Consider the following 24,919-nt stretch of genomic DNA (forward strand, 5'->3'; position numbering starts at 1 on the left):
GCAATGTGTTATCTGTATACAGTAAATGTTATTTTAATATGTCTTTCATGGCTTGGAGAAATGGATATTCACCACACTCCTGAATCAACATGATACTAATATTTTCATAGCCCATCTGTCACATTGCCATTGTTATATGATAACGAATCATAAGCTCCTGATGGCAGATACTGAATTCATATTATTTTTTTTTCCTATTCCAAAATGTGAATTGTAATTTTTTTTTTTTTTTAGTATTTATTAGTAAGGATTGACTAAATTTTGAAATATTGCCACTTCTGTCTGGCATCCGTGATGTTACGTTGATCCAAGCCCCCTTTCATATTGTGTGGAACTGGCAATGTAATGACTCATTATAGAAGCACCGGTTGCCAGAGCCGCCTTCTCCTACCCCCATTCAGCTGAGAAACAGGAAAGGTTTCCACAGAATATGCACTGTAATTGAAGATATAAATTAGAATGCAGCGCCGTGTTGAGATGTGAGAGACGGGGAATGGAGTTCATTATGAAACCAAGGAACCTTCCAGCTGTGTCACTAAGAAAAGGAAATGGTGAGATCACACTGGCTGCAGATGACATTTTCTACATGAATGTACCTGTTCGGTGCAGGGTCAGTCTGTGCACTCGAGTTTCTACATAACTGGGCAACAGCAGGTGGCTGTGGTCACATTTCAGATCTACCTCCTTTGCCGCCCCTTCATATATAGTGGCATGTAAAAGTTTGGGCACTTCTGGTCAAAATTACTATTATTGTGAACAGTTAAGCAAGTTGAAGATGAAATGATCTCTAAAAGGCCTAAAGTTAAAGATGACGCATTTCTTTTGGCTTTTAGGCAAAAAAATATATAAAGTACAGACCAAAAGTTTGGACACATCTCTCATTTAAAGATTTTTCTGTATTTTCATGACTATGAAAATTGTACATTCACACTGAAGGCATCAAAACTATGAATTAGCACGTGTGGAATTATGTACTTAACAAAAAAGTGTGAAATAACTGAAAATATGTCTTATATTCTAGGTTCTTCAAAGTAGCCCCCTTTTGCTTTGATGACTGCTTTGCACACTCTTGGCATTCTCTTGATGAGCTTCAAGAGGTAGTCACCGGAAATGGTTTTCACTTCACAGGTGTGCCCTGTCAGGTTTAATAAGTGGGATTTCTTGCCTTATAAATGGGGTTGGGACCATCAGTTGTGTTGTGCAGAAGTCAGGTGGATACACAGCTGATAGTCCTACTGAATAGACTGTTAGAATTTGTATTATGGGAAGATAAAAGCAGCTAAGTAAAGAAAAACGAGTGGCTATCATTATTTTAAGAAATGAAGGTCAGTCAGTCCGAAAAATTGGCCAAACTTAGAAAGTGTCCCCAAGTGCAGTAGCAAAAACCATCAAGCGCTACAAAGAAACTGGCTCACATGAGGACTGCCCCAGGAAAGGAAGACCAAGAGTCACCTCTGCTTCTGAGGATAAGATTATCCGAGTCACCAGCCTCAGAAATCGCAGGTTAACAGCAGCTCAGATTAGAGACCAGGTCAATGCCACACAGAGTTCTAGCAGCAGACACATCTCTTCAACAACTGTTAAGAGGAGACTTTGTGCAGCAGGCCTTCATGGTAAAATAGCTGCTAGGAAACCACTGCTAAGGACAGGCAACAAGCAGAAGAGACTTGTTTGGGCTAAAGAACACAAGGAATGGACATTAGACCAGTGGAAATCTGTGCTTTGGTCTGATGAGTCCAAATTTGAGATCTTTGGTTCCAACCACCGTGTCTTTGTGCGACGCAGAAAAGGTGAACGGATGGACTCTACATGCCTGGTTCCCACTGTGAAGCATGGAGGAGGAGGTGTGATGGTGTGGGGGTGCTTTTCTGGTGACACTGTTGGGGATTTATTCAAAATTGAAGGCATACTGAACCAGCATGGTTACCACAGCATCTTGCAGCGGCATGCTATTCCATCTGGTTTGCATTTAGTTGGACCATCATTTATTTTTCAACAGGACAATAACCCCAAACACACCTCCAGGCTGTGTAAGGGCTATTTGACCAAGAAGGAGAGTGATGGGGTGCTACGCCAGATGACCTGGCCTCCACAGTCACCAGACCTGAACCCAATCAAGATGATTTGGGGTGAGCTGGACCACAGAGTGAAGGCAAATGGGCCAACAAGTGCTAAGCATCTCTGGCAACTCCTTCAAGATTGTTGGAAGACCATTGGCCACAATGATCAAAGGTTTGGAGAAAAAAGGGCATAGGATTTCAGGAAAAGAACATCTCACCAACCATTCAGCATGGGGGTGGATCAATCATGCTTTGGGGTTGTGTTGCAGCAAATGGCATGGGGAACATTTCACGGGTAGAGGGAAGTATGGATGCAATGAAATTTCAACAAAGTCTTGATGCAAACATAACACCATGTGTAAAAAAGCTGAAGTTGAAAAGAGGATGGCTTCTACACATGGATACTGATCCTAGACACACGTCAAAATACACAATAGACGACCTCAAAAGGCGCAAGCTGAAGGTTTTAAAAAGTCGCTCACAATCCCCTGATCTGAACATCATTGAAAATCTGTGGTTAGACCTCAGAATAGCAGTGCATGTAAGATGACCCAGAAAACTCACAGAACTGGAAGAATTTTCAAAGGAAGAATGGATGAAAATCCCCCAAACAAGAATGGAAAGACTCTTGGCTGGCTACAAAAAGCATTTACAAGCTGTGATACTTTCAAAAGGGGGTGCTACTAGATACTAACCATACAGGGTGCCCAAACTTTTGCATCAGCATATTTTCCCTTTTGTAATTTCTAAAGTGTGAAAGATGAAACACACACACACACACACACACACACACACACACACATATATACTATTAGAATGTGTGTGTGTATATATACAGTATGTATGTTTATTGCCTAAAATAAAAAGGAAATGTGTCATCTTTAACTTTATGTCTTTTAGAGATCATTTCATCTTCAACTTGTCTAACTGTTCACAATAACAGTAATTTTCACTGACGGTGTCCAAACTTTTACATGCCACTGTACCTATAGATCAGTGTATCATACACACAGATGAGACTATCCAGTCTCACCCACAGCATCAACTAATAGGAACAGTTAACTTCATAAATGAAGTTATCTTCTCACCATGACTTGCTAGTCCGGGACCCTCTGTTGCCAGGTGTGCAGTTATGTTTGCACAAAAGGAGAATCTGCTGATTAGGTCAAACTGATTTCTTCCATCATTTGGATACTATATATAGTATTAGAGGTCCAGACCTATAGACCCTGCCTTGTATTGGTACCTGGGGGGGGGGTTCTGTGTAATCGGGAATATAACTCTGTTTGCTGTTTACCCATTTGCAGACTAAAGAAAAACAGGTCTAGATATCGGTGTTTACTTTTCTTTTGTGAGCTGTCATTCGACTCCATAGAGGAGGCATGTTGACTGCTATGTTTTTGGCCACTGGAGCTTGGCTGTGTCTGGAGTACAGGGTGGTGTAAGGGGGGTGCCTGAAAAATAAAATGCTAGTCTGTACGCTGCTGCTCTAAGGTGCTGGAAACCTATCCTGTCTGAGTATTTACAGCAGAAGTGGTGGCTTATAGCTGCTTGTGATAAGGTTTGGCTCCTATGAGCTGCCTCCTAGGTGCTACTGTACACATCTAGCTTTGATGCCAGTGACCTACAATGTGCAAGACAAGAAGATTTTTACTGTGATCAAAGGGAAAATACTTGATGGATTGGATCGCATGTCTGGACACTGATTATTACGTCCAGCAGAGGGATATTCTCCTATAGTTGGTGCCTTTTGCAGTTTCCAGACAACTTCTGGGGATTGCCCTTAATGGCCCCACACTGGCGCTACACTTATCAAATCCTATTCTTGGTGCAATGACCTCACCAGTCTGCTGCACTTATATTTTACCTGAAAAACATTTGATAATAATCTGTGTTCACTATTGGGTTGTGTGTAATTTTGCTTCATATTTCTGCTTCCTCTAGCTACACGAAAGCAACTACGATGCCGGAAAGGCGTTGCAACGTTTGGTGAAGAAGCCAGTTCCCAAACTGATAGAGAAGTGCTGGACCGAGGATGAAGTGGTAAGATGTCACGTTAAAGCTGCCTCCTTTCTTTGGGGTTAGATATCCATAAATTACATTGCACAGAAAAGAAGTCATTTATAACATTCCTATAAAAGGGACGGTCAGAAGCAGCTGTTCCTTTTTATATGGACACTTGGATACACCTGGCGGAATAAATCTATGCTCTGGCCTCTCAGCTCTATATAGGCAGATCACACATTAAAACCCAGATAAGATGCCACAGCCTATAAAACATGATAAGGCCCTTAGAAGTCTTGGATGGAACGGAGGTGATGGCAGGTTTATGTCTTACCCTCGAAAATAGAATCAGATCGAGTTGCCGGTGTCTGTTTTGCAAGCACTTTCAATAATACATGGAACTCATATCTTGGGAGTCCCAGAAACAGGAAAAACAATCTAACAGATATGAACCTTGCAGTTGTCTCTCATTGTCGTCATCATCATCATCATCGCTCTCCTTACACCAAATCTAGACAGAAATGATAAAAGTAAAGCAAGAGTATCGCTGCCCTCACTGCTTGTCAGTCTGTAGCATTTTCTGCGTAATCCTGAAACAGTCAATCTCATAGAAATCCTACGCAGAACACAGGGGTTAATCTCTTGCTAATCTTTTCCATTTTCGGTTGGTGACTGACTGAATAGAGTAGAGCTTAAAGAGGTTGATCGACTGTAAAATTCTTTATATTGAATATACACATACATGTATTTATTTTTAGGCATGGATCGATTAAAAATAATCAGAGGTATGTTCACTTTCCAGTACCCCCACGGAGCCAACGCAAACTGCTCCAGAGGTCCCACCGACTCTGGCCACAGTGGCTGCCCCATTTGGAAGTCACAGCAGCGGTCAGGTGACAAGAAGACCTCACAATCAGATGTTTCACCGATGACTGACCGCTGCAGCCAATCATAGACTGCAACGGTGCTGTGACTTCTGAGCAGGTAGAAACCACTTCCAGAATGGGCAGAGACCTGCGAAGTAACCTATCCTTGACCCGCAGGGGTGCTGGAAGGAGAGTATGTTTGTTAAATTGATTAAAACTATCACAAAAAAACAACAACTTTTTTTATTGTTGGACAACCATTTTAACAATATTTTGTTCTAGTACATACAGGGCAGTGTGAGGGGGCGGGGGGCTCTTGCTGCAGCTAGTTATCTCACAACCAGATACAGAGCAGTAAGTAGGAGAAGAGTGGACATGGATGAACTCTTAAAACACAGATGATTTCTGTGTATATTTCCCAGTTTTTTTTGTGTTTATCTTATAATTTGTCCATTATTAAGAAAAAAGGTTTAAAACCAGGGCCAGATGCAGCCCACAAAAAGCATTGGCAATTTTTCCAAGAGCAAATGTATTTACCCCCTTTATCTTGTCCTCCCGTTTTTCCTAGCTGAGATGTTTCCAGGGAAATCAACTAGTTGCTGTCGATTGACTTGTAACAGAGTCCTACAGCTTGCTCACCTATTGACGGCAGAGACCAGTGGATCTTAACCTTGTGAATCCATCTGCATTAGTGATACCGATGATGACTTGTTGATAGGGCAGCATGGTGGCTCAGTGGTTAGCACTGTAGCTTTGTAGCACTTGGGGCCTGGGTTCAAATCCCACCTAAGACCACATCTGCAAGCAGTATGCATGGTCTTCCGGTGTTTTTGTGTGGATTTCCTCCTGGTACAGATAGGGAATTTGAGACTTAATGGGGACAATGATGATGATGTCTTTTAAAGTGTTGTGGAATTAATGGCACCAAATAAGCGAGAAAAATAATCAATAAAATGTATGAGAATGACAAGTGCTCAATTACCAGAAAGTCTATTAGCTCGGACAAGTACACAGTAGCTCCCTTTGTCTGATTAAAGCCAGAAATGGTGAAAACAAATTTCTTTGCCGTGAACTTTGGAGCACAAGTTACATAGTAAAGAGAACTTTTGCCAAGTTGTAACCTCCACCATTTGTCAGACAGATGATCAGTTTTTCCTGAGCAACAGACTACAGTGTTTGTAGTCGTTCACTAAACAGAATCTGACCATTTTATATACAATTGGAAAATCTCAGCGACGTGACTGTTTCCACTACATTGCCGCTTCATATATTTCGGTACTAAATGTCTTTTGTTTTTAATACAGAAACGGTTCATCAAAGGATTACGACAGTATGGCAAGAACTTCTTCAGAATTAGAAAGGAATTGCTTCCCAACAAAGAGACGGTGGGTTTCTATTTGTTGTCGTCTGTTTCTTTGAAGGGGCCCTGCTTTTTAATGTTGTCAGGACCGTGTTCACACTATGCCAGACAGCAGTCCTGGTGAGACGCAAGCGTCAGTACTTGTGAATGGACAGCAGTGTGGCTTCAGTTATACCCATGAGTGTTTGTGACCACAGTCCTGGTACAGGGAGGCTGGATTGGGATGAGATTTGGGGCCAGAAGAAGCGAGACAAAATAGCTGTTGCCTGATATGCCCAATAATGACTGGAGACCAGTCAGCGAGTGCCACATTTTCCCTCTTGTTGATGAAGACCACTTAAAGGGGTATTCTCATCTCCAAGATAAAATCCCAATATGTAGTAGGTGTAACAATATTGGCAAATATCTCCAATTAGAAATGTAGTATAGTTCTTCTGATTTGCTATGTCTCTTACCCCATGTGCAGAGCATTGCAGTAGCTTAGGTATCCATGGTTACGAGCATTAGCATCTAACTGTCACTATGTGAGTGGTTGTAACCATGGATACCTAAGCTAATGCAATGCCCAGCACATGGGGTTAGCGACATAGCTAACCAGGAGAACTGTACTACATTTCAAATTGGAGGTATTTTCTAATATTATTATTATTATTACACCTACTACATGTTGGGATATGATGTCGGAGATGGAAATACCCCTTTAAAGAAGAGCTCTTGAAACTGTTGTCATTACTGTTTAAGTACATTCTTGCCACTTCCCAATAAATCACAATTTTGAAGCCTTTTCTTACAAGCACTTGTATTGTGTGTCCCTTTGTTACTGCAGTGGGACCAATCTCTTGTCAAATGGTTTTGTCCCCCCTACACAGTGTGACATTGTTAGCTCTGATCTGACATTGAGTTTGTGTAGGGACAGGCCAAGGTGTCACATAAACTTCCAGGAATACCAGAGAAACGGCACAGTACAGATTTATAAGAAATGATGCTTCATTATCAGTGATTTCATGACCTGAAAGTGCCAGGACATGGGTTAGCTCCTCATAAACTATTATAATTTGGTGACAGCCCTTTCTATGTATAATGTAATAATCAGGTTTCTTTTCAGCCTCATTTTTTGCTGCGCCTGCTACGTTGCTGTGACTGTGGTTGCTTGCATTAGTAGGAGCAGGGATGGTGGAGTAAGATGCAAATGTAGCAGGTAGTCTTCACCTGTTTCCATGGCTTTGACCCTCTCCAAATTGCTAATATCTCCTAATTAGCACAAATGTTTCACAAGTAAATCACAGGTGTAGTATTTGTGTTTTGCTCCTTTGGAGGTGTTTGTGTGGAGGGCACACGCCGGGTGAGCCTGTATTGGCTGTGCAGACATTAACCAGCTGATTGTCTTTTTTGAAGCTATGCAGGTAGATGTGTGAAGAACATAATGAGTCTGGTGCTTCCTGGTGTTATAGACTTGCATTTCCTGCACCCCCCATTCCCGGTGTTATCTATCACCTCATTAACATCTGTGGGTGAAGACTCCACAGTTTGTTGTAGTCTTAGGTGCTATTTTTTGTTTTTCCCTGTCCGTGAACGCTGTGGCCTTTGTTCCAGTTGGCAATAAAACGTTCCATATTTTGTTAACTTGCCCACCAGGGGTATCCAGCTTATTTTCTTGCATACTTGAGTATTCAGCATTAACATTTCTGCATTTACAATTTGCTAATTTATATAGTCTGCTCCATATATTAGAGTACAGATGTGAGAAGAACGTGCTGGGAACACAGCGGGGGGCACAGTACAGATGTCTAGGAGCAGACTGCTCTTTTTTCTCCTTCCTTTCTATTTGTGGCAGGAATGCAGCAGACAAGACCAGTGCTGTATGTGTTTTCTAAATGTCAAATGACCCGAGCCATGATGGAAATGTCAAAGAGCAATTTTTTTTACCCCAAGAGGAAATGGGTAGACGTGTGGGCCGCTTCAGACAATGTAAAATCTATACAAAACTTATATATTCATGTAGCTGTGAATAAACTGGATTCTAGTCTTGGTTTCCTGACACTTAGAAATGCAGCTGATCATGGCTAATACATATTAGCTCCACCTGGACAATATCGGCTCCACCTGGACAATATTTGGAATAATCGCGCGGGATCATGAACACTGTGGTTTTTCTCTCTCTAATGCTGCGCCCATAGAAGATTTTTTGAGCAAAGCCCAAATGCTTGTCTAAAACCAGCAGGTTGATGGATCAATAACAGTTGCTATACGACCGTCTAGTGAAAGGTGATTATGCAGAGGCAGCCATACCTATTCCAGTCATTTTCAGGCGATGTACAAAAGAGGTTTTTGACAACTTTCTGGAAAAGTGCGTTCACAGACTGAGGACTAATGACCAACATGGTACATTATAGGTCATTTATAAGGATTCGTTATTGTTAAATTTCACCTGACAAACGCTTTTCAAGATTGTATCTCATTTTCATCAACTTTAGTCTAATGGATACTATAGAGTGAAGTAAGGTGCACTTTGTGGCGATAAAGCCTCAAGGGTTGGCCTAAACTATGGGACTGTGTTCTTGAGTTGACACTTGTATTGCTGGAAATCCTTTTATCCTGTCACCAATGCGAGGCAAAAAGTAAGACTGAAAAACAGGACATGTTCACATGAGGAATGAGACCGGTGGTCAGCCAAGACAGAAGTCCATAAGGATAAAGACCTTACAGCACAAGTTATCATATGCTGAAATCCATAGGAGCAAAAGTACTGGCCAAGATGTGAAATCAAGATGGAGACAAGAAAAGGTCTTGAGTGAAGACCATTTTTAGTATCCTACTTTTAAAGTTTGTTTTTTTTCTTCTTTCCTGGCTAGGATTTAAGGTGGAAATGTCCATTTAATTTGCCTCATTGGTCTTGGCTCCCGTGAAATAATTCTTTCATGCATTACTGGACCCTCTATTTGTCATCAGCTCCTGCCAGGTTCACTTCTATTTGACATCCTAACATTGCCTGGAAGCTGGAACGGATTTTTTTTCTGTGCACATTGTGAGACGCATGGTCATGTACTATGCACTTGTGCAGATTATTTTCTAATCTCATTAAGTGGATGTGGTCTGTAGCTCCAGTGGTATTGGCGTCTAGGGGAGGGCAGATGGCCTTGTAGAGCGAGGCTGATCCATCTTTGTGAGTCTGAGCTTCATGGATTCACTGTAAGAATAAGCCTTTGGCTTACTATTGTAATGAATCCATATCATGGGGACATCCAAGCGGAGTATTACTGTATCCTGCTTGTGCAGAAAGGGTTATATGTGAGCAATAGAAACCTTGGCTCTTACCACTCCCATGAGACCTACATTTCTCTGGCTCATTTAAGGGTCTGGAATGAATCTGCCTCTGCAGATATTGTGATCGCCTGGTTTCCCGGACAGAGGGTGAATCAGATGAATATAATGGCCGCCAAGAGCTTCTCTCTCGTGTGTTACATCCGTGCTACGTCTGCTTTTATTAATAGAATCGGCTACAAGATGAATACCAAACTGAGCCCTCTTGCATGGCGTAAAATGATGTTAAAAAAAAAAAGTCTTGGTATCTTCATGTGCCTCCTGGATAGCCCACGGCTGGCTAGAAGTCATATAACAGCCATTGCTTTAGGCTTTGTTATTTTCTAGACATGACAGCTGAGCTGATAAATGTTTTCCATACATTCTTGTAGCAGATGTTGTGCCTTAGTCTAACTGTACGAAATTATGACATGTCTCACATAATTCACTGCTACCTCCCAGTCGTCTCATCGTCGTAGCCTGCTGGTGCCACAGTGTATTGTGTGGATATAGCGGTGTGTGTTGATGGAATGAAAATATATAATATGAGGTGCATTGGCACCCCACAATTATCAGGAACGATCACCTGAAAACACTTGTTCATTGGGGCGAAATGATTTTTTTGGTTTGGGTACAAGATCATTGTTCCCCGAAGTGCATCGTCCTCTATTAACAGGGCCTGTGCTGCTGAGAGCAATAGCAGCCTATGCGCACTTCATGATCTGCTGCTGATCCTTTAGTATGCACATCTGAAGTGTGGTCTGCCTGTGTAAACAGGCTTTTAAACAACTGCCGATTCACAGAGATTTACCGATCGGCAGTCGTTTAAGCTGCCTATGGGTAAATGTAAACTCACCCTGTTATTGTCAGTGATCAGCTAACTACTGCTTATTAGCTTAATTCACCTGCAGGCCTCAGATGTGATCCATTTCTGTTTGGAGAGAAGACGACTGCTTCAGTGTTACTCAATACTGATGTTAGCTGACAAAAAGCTGTCATAAAACCTGAATCACACATGCACTTTCCGTTGCATTTAATAATCTTTTGAATGCCAGGAATATACGTTTTTATTTATTTTTTGTATCATGGGTGAATATTTCTGTTTTGTATCCACCTCAATGTTTGCCTCCAAAAAACAGCATGTGATTTCTGTCTCAAATATACCTCTCCCAACTGTAATTTAAAGCTGTGCCTGTAGAGGGAGTGCGCTAGTTACTGTAGTTCTGTGATAACATCATCTGCACTGATTTTAAAAAAAAGTGTACTAATGTGAATGATCACGTTAATTGAGGTTTCCTATATCTTTGTCATCTCTGGGAATCTTCATTTATGTTAACTTTATAGGAGACTTGTCCTTTCCTGGTTAAAATCTTCCATTACTTTTCCTCCATCAGATCTTATTTTCACAGAATTTGCTTGTAATGGAGAGATTAGTGTCAGGCAGGGGGATACTTGACTTCTGACAACCACGTCTTGTGGCATACAGCTGCCATTATTTATTTTCTTTGAAATCCGCTTGAAGGTAAATTGCACCAGAAGGTGATCCTGTGAGCAGGAGATAAACAGGGCCTTGAAGGACTGAGGTTCCCGTCATTGCCAGGAGGTGATTTGTGCTTAATTAACAGAGCTGCTCCAAGGATTGAGAGCGTGACGGCCTGGTATGAATATTTCATCAGAGGACAGAGCGGCGGGGGTGATCAGGGCAGGGTGTTTGTAAATCATACAGGCTTGTAGATCCATTACAGTGCTTTGTATAAGCTTGTGCGCTTGTCATGGAATGTGTTGTATCAAGGGCGGCCTTGGAAGATGGGTGCCTGTCAGCCCGTGTCTGCTGTGTAAAAGGGATGTTCGAAAGTGTGGACCCTTGTATGCTGCAATGATAATTATTAAAGGTCTATTACTGAATTCAGTGCCTCTTTTTTGTACCCTACATGCATGCGAACAGCGGCCAGTTTCTTTTTTTTTTTTTTTCTCTATCACCCTGATCCTCTTTGCCAATTCTACTAGATGTCACTTTGCTTTCTCTAAATGGATTTCCCTTATTTTTATACTTTCTACACAAAACTACATTAAATGTTATGCTATAAGAGTATAGTAGCTTGTATCATATTTCTGGTGATTAGTCCTGATGAGATGCTGACCATAGTTGTGTTACAGGTCCTTTAAGGAAACCTGATGCCTGGGCGCCAGCCTTATTCCTCTGTTTGCTTTCATGCCTGGTACAAAGCTGGGAAGGTTGAACTATGCTCTGTAGGTGTGATACCTCTGATAAGCAGCCTGTGGCTGGCTGGCACCTCCCTGTACACAGGGCTGCGCATTTATTATACATTGTTCACTTAATAAGGAAATGAAAGGACTAGATCTCTGTGCACACGCAGATTACCTTCAGGTAACTTCCCCTCATCTGTTCTGCGTATGTCGGCTGCTAAAGTTTAGGGCTTTATAGCTTATTGTGTCTGTTTTTGCTGGTGCTGCTGGTCCAGTTGTTATGGTTGGCATATCCTTTGAGGGTGTTTGTTATTACGGCTCCCGGTCACTGTGGTTTGCAGCTGCTTTCCTCACTTATGTGCCCCCTGTTTTACACAGATGAAATATGCAGCTTTTATTATAAGTTATAAGCCCCTTTAGAACCGCAAATATTTTTCTAAAAGCTTCATATGTATGTTTAAAATATTTTTGTTCTAATTTTGCAGCACGTATGTGTGTCTTTTCTTGCACCCAATGTTTTTTTAGCACACTGCTGGATTGTTTAGTACTACGTTTATATACGATAGGGTCACAGTCTACAACCTTTTATTCTCCCATCGGGACCAGAGATTGACCTGCCAAGCTGCAAACAGGCAAAAGTAGAGTAACTGAGCCCATCAGCTGATTTTGTATGGACTGCTTTCCCGCTCGTCATAAATGTGACTTCACCAGTTGTGTGGTTTGAGGACTGCAGTGACGTTATCCCACAAGATCAGATGAAGGGATTTCATGCTTTGTATTTTACCACTTCACCTGTGACGAGATGGTAGTAAGATGCCTATATGATTGTACTAATGGAGACTGTTTGCTTCTTCCAGGGAGAACTTATCACCTTTTATTACTACTGGAAGAAAACTCCAGAGGCAGCCAGCTCCCGTGCCCACCGCAGACATCGCAGGCAGGCTGTTTTCCGTAGGATCAAAACCCGCACTGCTACCACCCCTGTAAACACGCCATCCCGGCCTCCTTCTAGTGAATTCTGTGAGTACATTCAGCGACAGGCTAAGCAAGCCTTATAACCTCCGCTCATGTTTGAAGATCACGTTCAGCGCCGGGAATATTTACACAAAGAAACAGGACTGAACATGAATTGTGTAAAATCTGATAAGGCACAGTCTGTCGGGTTCACCCAATTACCGCTGTGGACGTGTGAGCGTACAAACCATCACATTACTGCAAAGTGACTGCATAATGTGCGATGTGAAGGTCCAGAACCCCCAAGCAATGTGTGCCCGGAGATTGGTCTAATCACTGCATGGCTGGGGGGTGGCATGGTCTCCATCACTGCTCTGTGAATTTGTGCTGCCCTTTATGGCAGCCTGTATGTTGCCTGGTGAGCAGCAGATGTAAGCTGTTATGGGAGACGGTCCTTAAGGATGGCAACATGTGGGAAATGTAAAATTGTGTGTATAAACTACTGAGCGGCTTCCAAACAGAGGCCACCAGAAGAAAGGATTGGTCACTTTTTTTTAGCCACTTCATGGGTTTCAAAGCTCAAAATAATGGAACTTGTGCACAGCAAGTAATTTTGCTATTGGTACATATGTTCATTCTTTTTTGCTTTTTTTAGCCCCTTTTCAGGCAGTTCTCGGCCAGAATCTGCCTGAAAAAAAAACATTGTGTGCACATGCTCTAAATGTAATTTAGAGCCTCTTTAAGTCCACGCTCCCGTGTAGTGAAATGTTTGCATATGTGAGTAACATATGGAGGGAAGTGGAGCTCTTGGTCAGATCTATACAGAACAGGAGGCTCTGACAGATTGATTGCTGCAGACTAAGTTTATGAACAGTAGCTTTCTGCCAAAACAATGTTATTCACACTTAATTAAGATGTCAATTTGTACAATTAGATGTGCTGCTGGTATTATTAGGAGTTGGAAAGTTTGGCAATTGCTGCAATGAAATGTTTTTTTTACATAAGTAATCTGACTAATAATAATTAGCAGTCAGGCACTGGGCTGGCAGGCACGGAGAGTGGGGTATTAGCAGATACAGGTGTGACGAGCAGCTGTCTCTTCCTTGCTCCTTGCTTTGGTTCTCGTTTGAGCTTGTGTAAGAATTGAGACGAGGAAAAGAGTCACACAGTCCGGTATTGTCTTATGCTCTCCTTGCTCTGCAATGTGTCCACACTGCTAAGAACACAATGCTTCTTATTTGTAGAATTTAACTTCTGGTTACTAACCTGGATTGGTAACGTATGCGTTCTTGCTGTTTTTCCTGTTTAGTGGACCTGAGCTCAGCCAGTGAAGATGATTTTGACAGCGAAGACAGTGAGCAAGAGTTAAAGGGTTATGCTTGTCGCCACTGCTTCTCCACCAGTATGTAATCTCCTACATGGGACAAGGGCATCTTATCAATATACAGAATCCGTGTTTGGCAGCATAGTTTAATATTGTGTATCTGCTCTCACTGCAGCTTCTAAGGACTGGCACCACGGGGGCAGAGAAAACATTCTCCTGTGCACAGATTGCAGGATTCATTTTAAGAAATACGGGGAGCTACCACCTATCGAAAAACCTGTGGACCCGCCACCATTTATGTTTAAGCCTGTAAAAGAGGAAGAAGACGCTCTTAATGGAAAGCATAGCATGAGAACTCGGAGGACCAGGGGCTCGGTATGTACTTTATTTTTTGGGGGGTAAAAGGTTTATTCTTTTACTATTTACTATGTGTTTAATATTGCCCTGAAATCTGATATGAGTGCTCAGAGCGCCACAGTTTGGTATAGACAGAAGTCAGGAAGACAGATCTGATTGGCACATCATTCTTGTATTATCTTGTCAGCCATTCATATGAAATAGAAGCCATGTCATACCACATTTGCTCTGTAGTGGCCACTGCAGCTTCCCGCTGTGATATCAGCTGTTACTTTGTAGTTTTTTTGCTTTCTTTTGTGGGAGGGGTGGTGATCAACAATATATTTTGCAGTATTTGCTTATATTATAATATCATCCTTTTATTTTGTGTACAATGATATAAAACTCTTCCAAAAACGTAGTAGGTTTCTTAAGTCTCATGTTATTTTCCATCTATTCTGTTTCATTTAAATCATATGATTTTTCTGCTGCCAAATAGATGTCTACATTACGCAGTGGACGCAAGAAACAGACTGCCAGTCCAGACGGCAGAGTCTCCCCCATAAATGAAGACATCCGTTCCAGTGGCCGAAATTCTCCGAGTGCTGCCAGCACGTCTAGTAATGACAGCAAAGCGGAGTCCCTGAAGAAGCCATCAAAGGCAAGCAGCAATTAACCAGGCAGACTGCATTGTTAATCTAGTGTCATTCGTTTAATGTAGGCCCCGGGTCCATAGCCGCAAAGTTATGGGACCATATGGTAGCAGATTTACGAAGTATGCACCTCAGTTGTCTATCACTTGTTTAACACATTTCTCTTTGGCTACAGAAGATTAAAGAAGAGCCCACCTCTCCAATGAAGAGTGCCAAACGTCAGAGAGAGAAGCCAGTATCCGACACTGAAGAGACTGACAGAACCACAGTGAAGAAATCTAAAACACAAGTGAGTCAGAGCAACAAATCCTTAATAACTGAGACCGTCGTGTATACCCTCTGTGTCATTGCTGCAGTTATACACCGTACTCTAATGAATACCCCATTTATGTTACTACAGGAGATTAGTCGGCCAAACTCGCCATCGGAAGGAGAAGGGGAGGGTGAAGGCGAGGGAGAGGGTGAAGGCGAGAGCTCGGACAGCCGTAGTGTGAATGATGAGGGCAGCAGTGATCCTAAAGACATTGACCAGGATAATCGAAGCACATCTCCCAGCATTCCAAGCCCTCAAGATAATGAGAGTGACTCTGACTCTTCTGCCCAGCAGCAGGTGTTACAGCCACCAAATGGCGCTGCAGCAATGGTCCCACCTTCTGTGTCGCCAGTACCTATTCCTCCTGTTGTCCCTCCACCTCACAGCATTACTCCTCAAGTTTCACCATCTCCATCACTACCTCCTTCCCAGCCCCCATCACTATCACTCATTCAGGCACCAGTTTTACATCCTCAAAGACTTCCCTCTCCACATCCAGCAATACAGCCCCTTGCTGGGTCTCAAGGAGAACCTCAACCTCCAGTCCCTGCACAAATCCACCCACAGTCTCCTCTCCATGGCCCAGTAGCACTTCTCCCACACAACATCCAGCCACAACCCATATTACAATATCCAGGTTCCTCTCCACCTCAGCCCTGCCCTGCTCAGGTCTCTCCAGTGCCACAAACCCCATCCCATAATTTCCCTCATAATACTCAGGGACCACCAAATTCTCAGCCTGTTCTACAGACACCACCTCAGCCTCCACGTGAGCAGCCTTTGCCCCCAGCATCTATTTCCATGCCTCATATTAAACCTCCTCCCACTACTCCTATTCCTCAGACTCCTACACAGTCCCATAAACATCCTCCCCATTTACAAGGACCTTCTCCATTTTCTTTGAATTCTAACTTGCCACCTCCTCCTGCTCTTAAGCCTCTCAGTTCACTGCCTGCCCATCATCCTCCTTCTGCTCACCCTCCTCCTTTGCAGCTTATGCCCCAGAGCCAGCAACTTCAGGCAACAGCAGCACAACCGCCAGTCTTGACTCAAAGCCAAAGCCTTACCCAGACACCAGGGCACCCTCAATCAGGGCTTCATCCTATACCTCCTCAGCCTTCCTTCTCACAGCACCCTTGCATACCTGGAGGCCCACCATCTATAACCCCTCCAACTTGTGCTCCCGCTCCTGCCCCACCTTCCTTACCATCATCATCTCCAAGTCTTCAGGTGGCGTCATCCAGTGCAACCTCTACAGCAACGTCTGGTGTCTGCATTCCTGTGGTATCTCCATCACCCAATCCACCACCTCTGCCACCAATCCAGATCAAAGAGGAGATACCTGATGAAATTGATGAACCCGAGAGCCCTCCACTTCCTCCACGGAGTCCATCACCAGAACCCACTGTTGTGGATGTACCCAGTCATGCCAGCCAGTCTGCAAGGTGTGTATTGAGTTGTCTGCTTTCTTTTGTAATGATCAGGTTTTTTTTTTAATATAAAGATCCATTAAGAAAACATGGGTAACATTTAAAAAGCAATTTAAGGTTAATGTACATTTAGCTTTGAAGGATCTGACTATGGCTTTTTTGACCAAATGCGGAAGTGAAGAATGTGGGAAAATCCTTACATTGCTTGTTGGGTTTTTTTCTGTCCTCAACTGAGAAATTGTGACTTGTAGAAAAATATACGGCATTAATGAACGTTTCAGGCATATACAACACTATTCCTAATGAATGTGGACTTTAATGTTGTGGGGGGTTTTATTCTTTAGATTTTACAAGCACCTGGATCGTGGTTACAACTCTTGTGCTAGAAGCGACCTCTACTTCATCCCTCTGGGTGGCTCCAAACTGGCAAAGAAGAGAGAGGAAGCAGCTGAAAAAGCAAAGAGGGAAGCAGAGCAAAAAGTCAGAGAAGAGCGAGAACGGGAAAAAGAAAAGGAAAAAGAGAAGGAGAGGGAACGGGAGCGCGAGAGGGAAGCTGAAAGAGCCGCAGTATGTTTTCTATATAACTTTTCTCTTTTTAATCTATATTTTATTGCAGTCTTTCAATCTTTCTACATTTTTGTTAATACAGAAGGCTTGCAGTTCCCATGAAGGCCGTCTTGGAGATTCCCAGATGGGCGGCCCAGCTCATATTCGGCCATCATTTGAACCTCCAACAACTATTGCTGCTGTTCCTCCTTACATTGGACCAGATACACCTGCTCTACGTACCCTAAGTGAATATGCGCGACCGCACGTCATGTCTCCAACCAACCGTAACCACCCATTCTTTGTTCCTCTCAATCCCAATGACCCTCTTCTGGCATACCACATGCCAGGCTTATATAATATGGACCCAACAATGCGTGAACGGGAATTACGTGAGCGGGAACTACGGGAACGTGAAATCCGGGAGAGAGAGCTAAGGGAGAGGATGAAACCTGGCTTTGAGGTGAAACCACCTGAGCTTGACCAACTTCACCCTGCTGCTAACCCCATGGAACATTTTGCTAGACATGGTGCACTCACTTTACCAGCAGGACCACATCCCTTTGCTGCTTTTCATCCTGGCCTAAACCCACTTGAGAGAGAGAGACTGGCTCTGGCAGGACCACAACTACGGCCAGAAATGACTTACCCAGAAAGACTGGCAGCTGAGCGGATACACGCAGAGCGCATGGCATCACTTGCTAACGACCCATTAGCTCGGTTGCAGATGTTCAACGTCACGCCTCATCACCACCAACACTCGCACATACATTCACACCTCCATCTCCATCAGCAGGACCCATTACATCAAGGTGAGTCATGGGTGACGGGTAGGGTCATTCGCAGCAGTGCACTGGGGCCCCTTTCTCTAGACACACTTGGGTCTTGGGGGCATCTGTTGAACATTTGACATATCTTATCAATATGCTATTAATGTCCCAGATGAGAACACCCCTTAAAAATAGTTGACCTCAAAGGGGTAGTCCCATCTCCAAGATCCTATACCAATATGTAGTATTTGTAGTAGGAATAATATTCGCAAATACCTCCAATTAGAAATGTAGTATAGTTTTTCTGATTCCCTATGTCTCTTTTCTAATGTGCAGGCATTGGAGGAACCTAGGTATCCATGGTTACGACCACTGATATAGTGACAGCTAGTTGCTAGTGGTCCTAACCATGGATACCTAAGGTCTTTCAATGCCTGCACATTAGGAAAGAGACATAGGGAATCAGAAGAACTATACTACATTTCTAACTGGAGGTATTTGCTGCTACTTAATAATAATAATAATAATAATAATAATAATATAATATTATTATTATTACACCTACTACATATTGGGATAGGACTTTGGAGATAGGAATGCCCCTTTAAGCCACCCACTTGTATTCTGAAGTAACAGTGAATGTTGAGAACAGTCCTACTAAAGCGAGTCTTCTATGAGAGTCAGAAAAGGTTGGTAGTTGGTATGTGAAATGATCCGATGAAGACTGCAGACATGCTGCTTGTCAACATAGTATAAAAATCTTTAGCATACAGTCTGTGTATCCCTAACAATCAGGCCGCCATTCCCTGCCTCAGACTGCCTAATTACAATCTTTTTTATGCGGAAAACATTTCATACACTCATTGTACCAAATTTTGTTTTTAAAGATCTCTATGTACACCATGAATAGTAACCCTTCCAAATGTGTAACCAGTGTTTCCCTTCTGATATGTCCTATTTCTCCATTTTTTTTTCTCTCAACCCATGGAGTTTTTTGTGTAAACTAAATACCTGTTAAAATTTATAAGAGTTTTGACGTTTTGTACCTCCACTTTCACAAGAAAATTATTATAGTCCAGGACTCTGTTGTATAATCATTTTTCTAAATCCCTTTTTTAGTGACTCTTGCTGATAACCTGCAGTGCGGACTGCATGAACACTAAACTAAGCAGTGTTCTTCTGCTTCCAGACTACTGTCTTAAGTGCGGGATCGAGCGCCGTAAGACACCACCCTGAAGACGGTAGCGAAGGGTGCCAAGTATGATGCTACCTTATTTAGTGTCTCCCTCCAACACAGACTTCTGGTGGTCCGTACTGTGGGTTATTGGCAATAATTGCGAGTAGTGATTTAGAAAGGATTGTAATGCAGAACTGCAGTATAATTATTTTCTAGTGAACATGGAAATCCACTTCAAGTTTTCTTAGTTTGAGCACAAGATTCTTTTCCATAGGTTGAGTAATCAGTGGGTGTCGAATGTGTAAATGTCAGGACGCTCACTGATAAAAAAAAAAAAAAAAAAGGGGATTTTCCATTTAGAGAGAAAAATAGAATTACTAGTACAAGGTCATTATCAAAGCTCCACCAACGTCTTGCTGTTACCTCCACTTCTGCATTTGCTCTGACACAAAAAAGAGCTTCCTTTGCCGTTCTGTCGGATACGCTTGAAGGGGGCTTCCTGTCTGTTTCAAAAGTCTGCGCTCTTCTGTCTGTACCAAAACTGCGAAGGAGAAGAAGCTAGGGTCGGCTAGCGGGCTGAGCCCCATTGGCCACCTCCTTCATACACATCAAGGACAGGACCCATGACAGCAGGTCACCCGTGCAGCTTTGATAATGAAGGTTAATTAGTCATTTGTATTGATCTCAATTTTAAACCTGTCTAAAGCAAATTTTTATCTAGCAGGATACAATCCCTTGGGTTTTCTGTGACATCCACATGAACGGTTTCCCTGCCTGGAACCGTGATAAATTTTCTAGTTTGTTTTTAGGTTATGTTCCCACTGTGTTTTGATGCAAATTTTGGAGCGAATTCTGCTACGTCACATACACACAGACGGTGTAATTAATTAAAACACCAAAAAACTCAGTGGGTACATAACCTAACGAAATAGGGCTTGAAGTCTTTATGATGCCATTTTCCGGCTGGAGGTGTTGACATGTGGTACTCATTTGCATGTACTGGACTCTTATAGTTTTATAGTGTAAGGTTAGATTGAGGAATACATGGAGTATTTTTATTATGTCATTACCCTTGTTGGCGTGCAAAATCTCACCACCCCAACAGCAAATCTTTAACGTTGTTGTTGTTGCCCCATGACACCATTTGCCCTTTTTAGCTGTTGGTTCCCAGTCAGTCATTCCTGTCCGCAATCTAGGAGGTGGTTACCAGAGTCCGGTGCCAGCTCTGTGATGGTTATTTAGCTGTTGGGTAGGCCCCTTTATCAGGGTGACATTGTTGTGTTCTCCTGGGTAGTTAGCATTGTTGTGCTAGTTTTCAGCAATATTTAACTGTTGTTTTGACCCTTCCTAACCCCATCAAAAAACGTTGGACGGACCAAGCCTAAAGTGGCGCCGTTCACTTTCTGGCTGAATCAATCTGGTATTTTGGTGGGATTAAAATCCATGTGTGTTTCTTATATGTGATGGAGACATCTTACGATGTTATGTGTTTTCAATAGACTGCTGCTGTAACTCTAAAACTTGGCCGGGCGTGGCTGAAAACGGGACATGTGTTCCAGTCCACTTTCCTGGTAAATAAAAAAAAAAAAGAAAAGAAAAAAGTGGTGGGGGGAGAAGAAGGACTTGGGAGACCGGGATTACCTTCCAAAATGGCAAGCGAGCCAAGAGCTTTAAAAAAAAAAAAAAAAATAATAATAATAATTGTCTAAGCATGCAGTCTTTTTCCCCTGCCTATCTAGATGTGTTGAATTTGCTTTAGCAGATGTGGTTCCGGTATCTCCAAACTTGGTGCTAAGGCAAAGGGGTAAAATTTACCAAATTCATGCCATGGAAAGACTTTTGGTCTAATTTATTTTTGAAAAATTATTCCATTTTGACTTTGTAAACCTCCAATGAATCCGTTATAACTATTGAGTACTTGCACAAGAGATGGTTTGGACCAGCTACATCCCAGATTGTGGTTCAGTCTAAGTTCAGTTAATTGTTGGGAGTTCCCAGCTTCTATCAGGGAGTTGTAAGGGAATATGCGGCATCTCACAGGGCTGTATTCACAGCTTTACTTGGCCTAATCGTAGGGAAGGGGGTGCAGAGTACAGGACAACACACTTCAGTAGGTTACGGGTAAAGGTTTTCTATCCTGACCAACCCCATTAAAGTATAGCCTGTTTTGGTGCACATATACTTTCTCATTAGAAAATGACCCATTTTAATTTAAAGGGATTAGCCATTTCTGGACAACTACTGCTAAATCAAACCAGGGCACAATAGAAGATAAAAATTATGTATACTTGACTCCTACAGCATCGCTGTTTCAGTGATGCCTGATATTACATTGTTGTATCATATGAGCGCTGCAGGCAATCAGTGACCACTAACTGGCTGCAGCCTTTTCTATTTCATCAGAGCGGCCGTCCGCACTGAATGAATATTGTTGAGCGGCAGTGGTCACTTGATACAAGAATGTCGTGTCACCGCCAGGAACAGCAGCACCGACATCACTGGAACAACACTGCTGTGCGTGGCAAGTATACGGTTTATTTTCTTCTGGGCCCTGAATTGATTGAGCTGGGGGGCTGTCAAGTAGTGGACAACCCCTTTTAAGAAACTGCTCCCTTTTTAAATCCATGTGGAATCCCACTAGAAAGAATATTATTCTGCAAACTTGTGCACTATGGAGCAAGCAGAGATGTGTCTGCTGAGGGCCTTACACCAATGTTTTATGGTGATCTATGTTCACTAGCGTCATATCATGTCGTGAGCTTTTAAAGATGCGAAAAAAAAATAATTGTACCTCCCAGACAGGCGCCACCGTCTCCAGCCAGAAAGATCACGCTATCAATAAATGTGAATGCTGCCGCCGATCAGTGGGCACTGATTTGCTGCAACGCTTGTATGACACCCCTGCCAGATATTAATACCAGAAGACTGGCGGATATGGAGTATGGAGAAAAGGTTCCAATCTGGGAGATTTATTTTTTTCTCTTTGAATCTAGGGATTGTCTAGTATAGTTGGGTTGTCCTCTCCACTTGTGCAATGACCAGGTACCATCTTGCTGCTTCCTTCCAGCATTGTGTCCTCATTGCTGCACAAAACGAATAGATGGAGAGGTCACTAATACAGAAAGGGACCAGGAAAAATCAGAACATTTGGATGGCTTTGGGTGGGGAACACAAGATGCTAGGTATTATTAAAGTGGTTGTGTAAGATAATGGCAATCCACGCTTGGGTGCTAATCCTAAGCACTGGTCTTGGGTATGATGGCTGTGGGAGAACCAAGCTACATGCTGATAGTCTGTAGAGGTCAGTGTATGGAGTTCATCTAAACTGCAAGTCGTGTCATGCAACTTTGCAGGTAATTTTGTGCAGAATCCGTAGCCCAGAACTGAATCCTCATTGAGGTGGGTTACTGCGTGTACATTACTTCATTGCATCTCAATCCTGAGTTGGAGTTACCGGACCCTTGTGGTTAGAAATGTTGGATCTGCCCTGGCTAATTAGGGGTAATGCTTCATTAGTGCAAATCTTGCTTGCATCGCTTGAAATGAATGTAGGCGCTGTACAATATGTAATACAGATTAGGAAATGATACTGGTAGCCCTGTGTACCATAGACAATTGGATCCGTCATTAGTTTTATCTGCACTGTAAAAGCCAATATGCTCCAGGATGTTATTCTTAAAAAAGGATAAAAAAAACATAAAAGCTTTTCAATGATTAGGATTTATGTATCTCCTCAATATGTGCAGGATTAAAGTGGAAATGTCCTTGAATAGGACCAGGCCTGTGACTGCTGAGCGTATGATTGGATAGAAGGTCTTCTGGCTGCCTCCTTGTCTTGTGTGTATCCATTGTTAAATGAGACCTTTGATTCGGTTTCAGACCTGCATAACCAAAGCTTTGTAGTGTTCACTGTGTGATTTACAATCCTTATTCCTTTGTGGCAGAATTTCATTAAAACTAGACCAGGCAGAAGATGCATCATGTTTATCGCAGTGGCCCAAGCTCTGAGATATTTGGTGCATGTTGATGGACATGTTAGTCGTTTTTCTTACACCATCACTTGGTCAGCGTACTCTATGGCAATATTTTGTGCCAAAATGTTGGCATTTTTTAAGCTATGAGCCTTTTTTCATTAAATCATGCCTTCTTTTTTAATTAAAGTTTAGTGATGTGCAAAAAGTGTCTAAAACCTGATATATCTGGTGCAAGGCAGAATTCGGATGCACTTAAAGGGAATATTTCACCATGTTTTTGCCACCTAATCTGAGAGAAGCATGATGTAGAGACAGAAAACATAATACCAGTGATATGTCACTTACTGGGCTGATTGCTGCAGTTTTGAGAATCCGCTGTTTAAAAAAAAAAGGGGATTTTATTAGTAGAGGACTAGTAAACTTGCTGCCATGTGGTCCTCCACAATCATCAGTTCTGTATCATCCCATCACTGATTGGAAGCTTTCTGTGTACACTGTGCATAATCAGTGGTGTGGATGGGGTTATACACAGCTCAGCACAGATAAGTGATTTTATCAAAACTGCAGCAAACAGCCCACTAAGTGGTACATCGCTGGAATCAGGGTCTTTGCTACCCCATCTTAGAGCTGCAGGATGTAAGGGCAAAAACCTGATGACTGTTTCCTTTACCTTACTAAATCTTCCCATCGCCCCCAAATTTTGTGATGAACTAGTTGTTTATAGGGCAATTATGATGTGGGCATGACCAAGTGAAAGATCTGCTATATTTCAGGTTTGTTAAAATGCTCAAGCCCTCCCTACTTGTCAATAGGGTCAAATAGTAATAATTTGTGGATGAATTTTCTATAATTTGATGGACTGGGGCTTCATGTACAGGGTTTTTTTGAGATGAGAAAAAGTTTTCTTTTGTTAATACCTGTTGCTGCCTATGAGTAAGAGGGCAGTGATTCCAGGGACCATGAGCAGACCTTTTTCCTAATCTCAGGCAAGGTCAGGATTTTACCATTAGCCTAGCACATAAGTAGGAACTCTGCAATGTAATGTTATTAGCGGAAACACTTCAGCAGCAGGAGCACACTGATATAGCCAGTAGTGCGGCTGGAAGAATTGAGATTCCCTGTGGTTGCCCTGCAGGTCCGTCTGCAGACTTGGATTTCATACTACCGGCTGTACATCATAATACAGACACGGCCAATAATTTGGGTTCCCATTATAGCCTGGCAAGATATCATTTTTTTTTCCATTAGAATGAAATGTTCTTAGAGGCATCTATGGAAGATGTACTGAGGAGGCTATTATCCACTGTGCTCATCTTCTTAGCTGAGTCCCATCATTTTACCTGTGGTGTGTTAGGAAGTGCAGTGAAAGATTTCTCTAAGACAGTTATTTAAACCTGCCTCTAGTAACTTTTCCAATGTCTTGTCACCTTAAAGGGAATCTGTCACCAGTTTTGTCATATATGAACTATAACTACGCCTCTGCTGCACTCCATAAATGCTCATACAACCCCCTGTGTACCCCCCAAAAATCTTTTTAAGTTGTCCCACGCTGTATGGTAATCAGGTCGATCCATCCCTCCCCCGGCTGCTGATCGCCGTCCTTTTTCTTTAATTGACGTGGATTATGCCTCACATCATCCACAT

The 24,919-nt window shown here is 42.5% G+C and overlaps 1 protein-coding gene across 6 annotated transcripts in view; it reads left to right on the top strand.

Annotated features, from left to right (window-relative positions):
• Nucleotides 1-24,919, top strand: part of RERE (arginine-glutamic acid dipeptide repeats) — a 281,545-nt gene that overhangs the window by 238,755 nt on the left and 17,871 nt on the right. For 4 of the 6 annotated variants that reach the window (XM_073656935.1, XM_073656934.1, XM_073656938.1 and 1 more), the window contains 11 exons: nucleotides 4,005-4,103; nucleotides 6,235-6,315; nucleotides 12,656-12,818; nucleotides 14,062-14,154; nucleotides 14,252-14,451; nucleotides 14,912-15,073; nucleotides 15,241-15,354; nucleotides 15,466-16,823; nucleotides 17,153-17,375; nucleotides 17,458-18,166; nucleotides 20,801-20,872. In XM_073656935.1, coding sequence (XP_073513036.1) covers nucleotides 4,005-4,103; nucleotides 6,235-6,315; nucleotides 12,656-12,818; nucleotides 14,062-14,154; nucleotides 14,252-14,451; nucleotides 14,912-15,073; nucleotides 15,241-15,354; nucleotides 15,466-16,823; nucleotides 17,153-17,375; nucleotides 17,458-18,166; nucleotides 20,801-20,872 — 3,274 coding nt within the window. The remainder of the gene's footprint in view (nucleotides 1-4,004; nucleotides 4,104-6,234; nucleotides 6,316-12,655; nucleotides 12,819-14,061; nucleotides 14,155-14,251; nucleotides 14,452-14,911; nucleotides 15,074-15,240; nucleotides 15,355-15,465; nucleotides 16,824-17,152; nucleotides 17,376-17,457; nucleotides 18,167-20,800; nucleotides 20,873-24,919) is intronic. The other 2 variants (XM_073656936.1, XM_073656937.1) reach the window with 2 other exon arrangements.

Source organism: Phyllobates terribilis, unplaced genomic scaffold (genome assembly GCF_046119375.1).
Source record: "Phyllobates terribilis strain yellow unplaced genomic scaffold, ASM4611937v1 Scaffold_12__6_contigs__length_324123572, whole genome shotgun sequence".
Classification (NCBI taxonomy): Eukaryota; Metazoa; Chordata; class Amphibia; order Anura; family Dendrobatidae; genus Phyllobates; species Phyllobates terribilis.